At 47.4% G+C, this 8,845-nt stretch overlaps 1 protein-coding gene across 1 annotated transcript; it reads left to right on the top strand.

The window, feature by feature from the left end:
• The first annotated feature begins 5,129 nt into the window (after positions 1–5,129).
• On the top strand, positions 5,130–8,845 carry CALML6 (calmodulin like 6). The gene is made up of 4 exons (XM_051988788.1): positions 5,130–5,442; positions 5,965–6,109; positions 6,863–6,963; positions 8,550–8,845. Exons 1-4 carry the CDS (start codon positions 5,319–5,321, stop codon positions 8,594–8,596), a joined length of 417 nt encoding a protein of 138 aa, XP_051844748.1. The 5' UTR covers positions 5,130–5,318; the 3' UTR covers positions 8,597–8,845.

Here is an 8,845-nt window from a genome sequence, read left to right as displayed (position 1 = left end):
ATCAGGTCCCAGAGGGCTCCTTGCTGCCAGAACTTGGGGCACACCCAGCTCAGCACTTCATTCTAACCAATCTGGCACAGAAAGAAAGAAGAGTGCTAGCAAAAATACTCCCCCAAAGAGAAGGTCAGGAGAGCTACATGGGGGGCAACTCTGTTACTATCATGTCCAGTTGAACGTATCCTATCAAAAGCCAAACTGTTCATAAAAGACATTCCCAGTTCCCTCTGTAACTCTTCTTCGTGAACTGAAACATTCATTTTTTTTTAAAGTTTATGACAAAAAGATTTTTAAAAGCATTGGTTCTATTATCTAGAGAGATCTGAGTTCAGATCCTTCCACTGATCCTTAGACTTTTATATATATATATATGTATATATGTATATATCGGGGTCACATATATATAATAGCTATATAAAGAGCAATTTATATAGATATAGATAGATGGAGAAGGGAAAGTGTGTATATGCATATGTGTGTATACATACACATGTACTTTCTATTTTATTTTATATAATTTATTTATTTATAATTTTATGGCCTCCAGATAAGTCACACTAATGTGTAACATTAATTGAACCTCATAAAAAGCAGGTGAAATAGTTACAGATACCCCATTTTACAGATGAGGAAACTGAGGCTCTGAAGGGCTAAATAATTTGCCCATAGTCACACAACTGCTAAACACCAGGGGCAATTTCTGGTCTTTCTTCATTCTGAATCGAAAGCACACTTTGCTATATCATACTGTTCTCTCAACTAATTGTGAGACCCTGAACGAGTCATTCAACTCAGTTTACCTCTCTAAAGTGAGCTGGAGAATGAAATGGCAAACCATTCCAGTATCTTTCCCAAGAAAACTCTAGCTGGGATCAGGAAGAGTGGGAAATGATTGAACAACATGGATTTATTATGATTGACACGAGATAACATGAAATGAAGCCACTGAGGGGCGCCACGGTGCACAAAGCGCTAAATAAACCCAGAGTCAGGAAGACCTGGAATCAAATCCATCCCCGAATGCTTCTCTTCCGAGCTCTGTGACTCTGGGCAGGAGACTTTATCCCTCTGGTGATTTAATTTCTTCATATAAAATAGGGATAATAATAGTCTTCTCTCCATTGGGTTATGATCATGATAAAATGAAATAATATTTGTAAATACTATTTGTAAACAAAATTTTAACTGCTATATATGTTTGTTATTATAATTATAACATAAACTTTATGATTAAAATGCTTTGCAAACCTCAAAGTGTCAGTTATTGTTTATTGTTGTCTCTATTATTATTCTTCTGGATGTTGTTCCATAATTGTTTCCTATATATAAATTCTGTGTCCATAATCAGAATGTAGGCTTCTTGAGGACAGGGACCTTCCAGATCCAACTTAGAAGTCAAATGAACTCTTACTTTACTTTTATCTTCATTCAAGGCTCGGCTCAGCTGCCACCTCCTATGGGAAGCCTTCCCTGGTCTCTAAGTTGTTGGTGTTCTCTCTCTCCTTCAGTAACCTCTTATTTACTTCTTCATCTACGTGTTGTATCCCTACAATTCTACTGAAATATCAGCTCCTCGAGAGCAAGGGGATGCTTTTATTTTGGCCTTTATTTTCTCTTTCCCTCCTCCAAGGGAGTCAGTTTGACAACCAAGGGTTACATTTTCAGTATGAACATAGATATCTTGGGAAATGGCAAACACGACAAATCAGGACTTGATTTATTGTTTGTGGTTTGTCTCTCGATTTAAAAAAATGATAAAAAATATTAATAATACAGATTAAACTTGAAAATGTGTCATTTGTATATTCCCTGTCCCTTACCCCATCCCCTCATATTCCCAGCTTTGAAGAGAATAGATATTTAAAAAACATTTGTGCTAAATGAAACTGAAACATCATTTGTTTCAGACAGGGAAACTGAGGCTGGAGAGGACAAAGCTGTCCATGAAGTCCATTCCCTGATCTATGGATGTTTGAGGACCCCAAAACTGAACACAGGGAAAGAAGCTATTGACTGACCTTCTACCTGAGAACTCAGGGATATCTTGGTGGTAAGAAAGGGACTGACAGGAGCAGCCCTAAGGAGAGAATGAGTGTCCAAAAATAGGTCCCCTACACTCTGCCCAAACCATAAATGGCTCCGTGAAGCCCCAGCCCCAGGGGAATGAATGGGAGCAGACCGTGCCCAGCCCCGGGCTGAGACTAAAACACACCCCTCTGTTCCTCTCAAACGTGAGCTGGACTGACCCGGGAGCAGCCCCACACAACTCAGCCGGACCATGGTGAGTATGACTACAGGGAGGGGGTACTGTGACATGCAAGTGAAATGGATTTAAGTGATGGAGGACTGTGCGAGGTTACCCGCTCCAGAGCCATCTGGGTCCAGAGACCAGACATAGATCAGGACGACTGGAGAAGGTCTTGGGAGACTGGCTATATATATATATATATACATATATATATATATATAATAAATTGTGGAGAAAGGAGAGAGTAGTAAAAATTAGGGGATCAAAAAAGGCTTCCCATATAAGGTGGTGAATAAGCAGAAACTTGAAGGATGCTGGAACTTCTAAGAGACCAAGGTGAGGAGAGAAGGCATTCCTGATGTGGGGAACAACCTGGTCAAGGACACAGAGGTAGTAGAGACAATGTTTTCCCATCTTTACAGAGAGTAATATGGGATTTAAGAGAGTATTGAGTTAGGGAAGCTTGACTGGGATGTAGAGGGAGAATGTTCTTCCACTTTTATGGGGAGCAGGACAGAATTTAAGAGAATATTGAGTTAGGGGAGCTTGACTGGGGTGTAGAGGGAGAATGTTCTTCCACTTTTATGGGGAGCAGGACAGAATTTAAGAGAATATTGAGTTAGGGGAGCTTGACTGGGGTGTAGAGGGAGAATGTTCCATCTTTATGGGGAGCAGTACGGGATTTAAGAGAGTAGTGAGTAGGGAAGTAGAGGGGGTGAAGAGGGATCGTGGGTAACAAAGCTGAAAGGGTAAGACAGAGCCAGAAAGTTAAATAGAAGAATTCATAATTTATCCTAGGGACAACAGGGAGTAGGGATATGGTCAGAGTGATTGGAAGTTCATTTTGGCAGCTATGTGGGAAAAGAAGCAGAGAAGAGAGGGAGAGACTGGAAACATTATAATTTGATTAAGTTCCTGTGATTACTACAGGCAGAGAGATGAGGTCCTGAAGCAGGAGAATGACCATGAGTGGAGAGAAGGGCATGAGGCAGAGGATATTGTGGGGATGGACTTGGCAAGACCCAACCATTGATTAGTTACAGGGAAAGAAACAGAAAGGAAAAAGCATTTATTAAGCACCTACTATATGCCTGAGTTTTACAAAATCTGCTTTGAAAGTCACACAGTTGGTGTCTGAGTTGAGAGTAGAATTCAGGTCTTCCTGACTCCAGGTCCAGTGCTCTCTCTGCTGCAGCCCACAACAACTCTATGAGAAGGGCTGTCGGGGATATGAGGCACTAGGGAGAAGGAAGAATGGTGAGTTGTACTGATTTACCACCATGGTGGTTGGAAAATTGTGCTGCCTTCTATAGAAATAGGGGAAACGAGGAATGGGAGATATTGAGTTCTGTTTTGGCCACGTTGAGTTCCCGATCAGTTGGTGATGTGTATCTGGAGCTCAGTAGAGAGCCTGGAGCTGGCTATATTGATTGATCTCCAAGTCTTCTCCATAGAGATGGTCATTAAGCCCATTGGTAGCTGATGGGAGAATCTAGAGAGAAGGGGAGAGAGAGAGAGAGAGAGAGAGAGAGAGAGAGAGAGAGAAGAGAGAGAGAGAGAGAGAGGAGAGAGAGAGAGAAAGAGAGAGAGAGAGAAAGAGAGAGAGAGAGAGAGACAGAGAGAGAAACAGAGATAGAGAGACAGATAGATAGACAGAGAGAGACAGAGAGAGAAACAGAGACAAAGAGATAGAAAAACAGAGACAGAGACAGAGACAGAGAGGAGAGAAGGGAGTGCAAGAAAACAGATAATCCCAAACCAGACAGGATCCAAAAGCTTAATTTGTCTTGGGGATGGATTTGCCTTTCCCAGAAAAGATCTTTGGGTTGCTTTGTCCTGCTGGAGCTCATTCTGCTTGGAGGTGGAGATGGGTTGGCATATGAACAGTCACAGGAGAATCTGGGGTTAGTTGGGGCTTGTTGAGTTTCTGAATCTAGGAGTTTGGGGGACCAGAACCATGCTCAGCATCACAGCTGTGAGAAGGTTCCATGTTGGGGCTTGTTCCTTATCTCCTCCTCCAGTAAAGGGAGGGATGTTTTTATCTTTCTCTGCTCTTCAGCCTCCCCCTCCCATTTAGGGAAAGTCATCAGGGTTTCTGGGAATGGGGAAAGGGGAGAGAGATGGGGGAGTAAAGCTCCCTCCCCTTTACAAGCTCTAACCCACACCTTTGGAACCTGGTGCTGCTTCCCAATGGCCACTAGGAAGCACCATCATGCCTAAAGCATCAGATCTGGAGTCAGGAAAACTTGTCTTCCCGAGTTCAAATTTGACTTCAGACATTTCTAAGCTGAGTGATCCTGAGCAAGTCACTTAACCCTGTTTGCCTCAGTTTCCTCATCTGTAAAAATGAGCTAGAGAAACAAATGGCAAACCCCTCCAGTATCTCTACTGAGAAAACCCCAAATAGGGTTATGAAGACTCAGATATGACTGAACTACACCAAAGCTGCTCTCCTGGAAGCATTTAGATGTGGTTTGAATCCTGGCTTTGCTGTTTCCTATCAGCATCATTGGGCAAGCTGTTCCTGTGCTGTGAGCCTCAGTTTCCCATAAAATGACATGATTGGGCAAAGTCATCTCTTTTCTTAGAGCCTTTTCAGCTCTAAGAGGCTATGAATCTGTGAACAGGACTTGGGACAGGAAAAGTAAATACATGGAAATAGGGGGTGAGTTTCCCATGTAGGGACTTGTGTTTCATCCAGTCCTACTATAGGGCAGGGCCAATGGAATGAAGTTTTAGTGGGAGAGATAGAGGAAATTCTCCTGGTAGAATGAGGGTCTTTGCCCTAATACATGTAGTAGATGCTTTAAAAAAAAATTTCTTGTTTATTTGAACTTAGATGGGAAACAACATTTCCCATTAGGGAGAATTTTGAGCTCTTTGAAATGGTACCCAAAGAAATTCCCAATCCCGGGAAGGAGGCTGGAACCCTTGCCCTAGAACTTGACTCTGACCCTGAGCTAAAGGTGGGGAAATGGATTGCATGGCTGTAGACATGATCACGGGGGTGGTGTTCCTATAGACGGAGCGACTGTCGGCCGATCAGATCAAGGAATACAAGGGCGTCTTCGAGATGTTTGATGAGGAGGGAAATGGACTGGTGAAGACAAGTGAGCTGGAACGGCTGATGAGCCTGCTGGGCATTAACCCCACCAAGAGCGAACTGGGGAGTATGGCCAAGGAAGTGGACAAAGACAGTAAGGATCCTGCTCTGGGTGCCCACTGGCCCTCTCTCTCCTGTCCCATCCACTGACCAGTCTGAGGGGGGAGGTAGGGTCTACTCTGAAAGGAGCAAATGGACCAAGGCCCAAACTCCACTCAGGGAGTGCCCAATGGGAGAGGGAGGATACACAGGTTCTACCCTTGGGGAGCCCCGTGAGGGAGAGGATAGTAAGGACCCTGGACTGGGTGGCTCACTGGCCGTCTCACTCCTAGCCCATCTACTGACCAGTCTGAGACCAAGGTTCAAATTCCCCTCAGGGAGTGCCCAACGGGGGAGGGAGGACACACAATTCCTACCCTTGGGGAGCCCGGTGAGGGAGGGAACAGAGAGCCCCTTATCTGAGAGGGGGACACAGTCAGGGGGAGAGGGAGGGAGGGAGGCAGCAAGTCCCTAATCTGAGGCGGGAGAGGGGGGGACTCTGGGGCTTCTTGGTTGAGCAAAACTTCTTAAAGTTGTCTCTTCTCTCTATCAGCAAAACTTTCATTTTTCCTCTCAGACAAAGGCACCTTTAACTGTGATGGGTTCTTGTCACTGATGGGCATTTATCACGAGAAGGCCAAAAACCAGGATGTGGAGCTGAGAGCAGCGTTCAAGGTCTTTGACAAGGATGCCAAAGGTTACATAGACTGGGACACACTCAAGTGAGATATGTGTGTGTGTGTGTGTGTGTGTTAGTGTGTGTGTGAGTGTGAATGTGTGTGAGTGTGAGTGTGTGTGAGTGTGTGTGAATGTGTGTGTATGAGTGTGTGAGTGTGTGTGTATGTGTGAATGAGTGAATGTGTGAGTGTGTGTCGATGTATATGTGAGTATGTGTGTGAGTGTGTGTGTGACTGTGAGTGTGTGAGTGAGTGTGTCGATGTATGAGTGTGAGTGTGTGTCGATGTATGTATGAGTGTGTGTGAGTGTGAGTGTGTCGATGTATGTGTGTGTGTGAGTGTGTGTGTGACTGTGAGTGTGTGAGAGTGTGAGTGTGTCGATGTATGAGTGTGAGTGTGAGTGTGTCAATGTGTGTGTGTGTGTGTGTGTGTGTCTGTGAGTGTGAATGCTCACAGGGGAATCCCTGCAATGGTGGGCGAGGGGCAGGAGAATATCGTGTACCCACTAGTACTGGGGATGAAGGCTTGGGAGAAGGGAGTTAAATAGAAAAGCTGTGCTAATGGGGAGACACTCCTGCCTTCAGGGGGCCCACAAACTGAGGGGGAAACATGGCTTTGGGGACACAGTCTGAGCAAGTTCTCACTAGTCTGAGGGCTGCACTGTGTCACCCCTGTTTGGTCACAGGGATGAGCCACATAGCTGGGAGGGGAAGAGGGGAAGGGGAGGACAGCAAGGAAGGCTTCCTGGAGGAAGGGAGCCTGGTTTAGCTTTGTGGTTTGGGGAATTCCCTGCCCTAGGTATGTGCTCATGAATGCCGGGGAGCCTCTTAATGAGGTGGAGGCTGAGCAGATGATGAAGGAGGCTGACAAAGACGGAGATGGAACCATTGATTATGAAGGTAAGGGTACTCCCCCACCGTCCCCCAAATTAGGGCTCAGCCCACCTCTGCCTCCTTCCCCCAAAGGCCCATGGACCAGAGTTTCCAACCCAAGGGGACCCTTGGCCCTTTGCCCTTCCTCAGCCAGGTGCCCAGAGCCATCCCACCGCCTCTCAAACTGGAGGGCGGGTAGGGGCAGGGAGGCTGTCCTTTGCTGGCCTGGCGCTAGGGGGCAATGGAAGCTCAGGAAGAGTCCCGGCCCTTGGGGCCCCCGGTACTCTAGGGAGCGGGAGCAGGTGGGCAAGCATGGAGGCCGCGGCCCCATTCCCTCCGGGGATCTGCCTCCCTCTGCCCCAACGCAGCAGCCCTGGCTGGGGAAGGACACAGCCCTGTTTCTCTTCCTGTCCCTCTCTCATCTCCCCATCTCTGTCTGGACTTTCTTTGTCCCCATCTCGCCACCTTCTCGGCCCCAGTCACGCCTTGTTCGTTCGAGACTCTCCTGCCTTTGTCTTCATCTCTCCTGGTCCCTCCAGGTCTGCCCCAGCTGCCTGTCTCTTTCCCCCTCTTCTGCCATTTCCCCCTTCTCTTCCCCGCTCCTTCCTGCCCCTGCATCTGCTAGGCTGAAAGACCATTGTTCCTTCTATCTTCCTGGCCCAGTATTTCTCTTTCCCCCTCCTGTCTCTTTCCCCCCTTCTTTTCCCTTCCTGTCTGCCCCTTTCCCCCTCTTCTCTTTCCCCCTCCTGTCTGTCTCTTTCCCCCTTCTCTTTCTCTCTCCTGTCTGCTCTTTCCCCCTTCTCTTTCCCCCACCAGCTGCCCCTGCTTCTCTGGGAGGGCTAGGCTGAGAGACCATTGTTCCTTCTGTCTTCTGGTCCCAGTCCCTCTTTATCCCTCCTGCCTGCCCTTCCCCCCTTCTCTTTTCCCTTCCTGTCTGCCTCTTTCTCCCCCTTTTCTTTCCCCCTCCTGCTTGCCCCTACTTCTCTGAGAGAACTAGGCTAAGAGACCATTGTTCCTTCTATCTTCCTCTCCCAGCCCTTCTCTTTCCCCCTCTTGTCTGTCTCTTTCCCTCTCCTGTCTGTCTCTTTCCCCCTCCTATCTGTCCCTTCCCCCCCCTCTTTTTCCCCCTCCCACCAGCCCCTGCTTCTCTGGGACTAGGCTGAGAGACCATTGTTCCTCCTGGTATCTTCCTCGGGGATGGGATATTGAGGGAAGTTTTGGGACAGGAGGCTGAGCCCCAACTTGGCTGCTATTGCTCCCCTCTCCTCTCCTTTGCTGGAGGATTGAGAGAGCAGCTACCTTTCAGGACTGGTCTTGGGCTGCATTAAAAGGGACTTCCCACTTAGAGCTCCGACCCAAATGAAATACACCCCTGTAGGGGGCAGTCCCCACCCATTGGCCATTCCATGATTGTGGGTGAGCTCCCTTTGCTGCTCATATTTCAGAACACTCAGCTCTTCATGCTGGGATTATCCAGACTAACCAGGTGTGGACAGCTCCCTGCCTGCCCGGCTCCCCTCACAATGTTGGGAAATGGGTAGGGAAGATTTGGGGTTCAAAGGCTCTGCTAGGAAGGTGAGATTGACCTCTGACTCCCAAATTCATGCTCTTAGAGTTTGTGGCCATGATGACTGGAGAATCCTTTAAGCTGGTCCAATAGGAATGGATGGAGGATGCGAGTTCTGATTGGTCAACACAGCACCTTCCCCACAAGCCCGCTGAATAAATTTTCTTTATAAAGACTTTCTTTCGAGCCTCAGAAATCCCCTGCTGTACCCCCCCCTCTCCTTTCTCAGATCCTCTGCTCTGACCATTCCACTCCTGTCTGCTAACATCTCTCCTGCAGACCCAGCTCTGGGGGAGCCAGGGGGAAGCCCCATGGGTCACAGGTGCTTAGGCAACCGCCCTC

The sequence above is a fragment of the Antechinus flavipes genome, chromosome 3, assembly GCF_016432865.1.
Source record: "Antechinus flavipes isolate AdamAnt ecotype Samford, QLD, Australia chromosome 3, AdamAnt_v2, whole genome shotgun sequence".
Classification (NCBI taxonomy): Eukaryota; Metazoa; Chordata; class Mammalia; order Dasyuromorphia; family Dasyuridae; genus Antechinus; species Antechinus flavipes.
Note: the sequence above shows the minus strand (reverse complement) of the source record. Positions and strands in the feature narration are given on the sequence as shown.

Bases quoted from the DNA above. Each gene is read 5' to 3' on its own strand.
- CALML6 (XM_051988788.1), top strand. From the start codon at position 5,319: ATGTTTGATGAGGAGGGAAATGGACTGGTGAAGACAAGTGAGCTGGAA. The intron at 5,443-5,964 runs GTAAGGATCCTG...TTTTCCTCTCAG, and splicing joins CAAGGAAGTGGACAAAGACA to ACAAAGGCACCTTTAACTGT. The intron at 6,110-6,862 runs GTGAGATATGTG...TCCCTGCCCTAG, and splicing joins ATAGACTGGGACACACTCAA to GTATGTGCTCATGAATGCCG.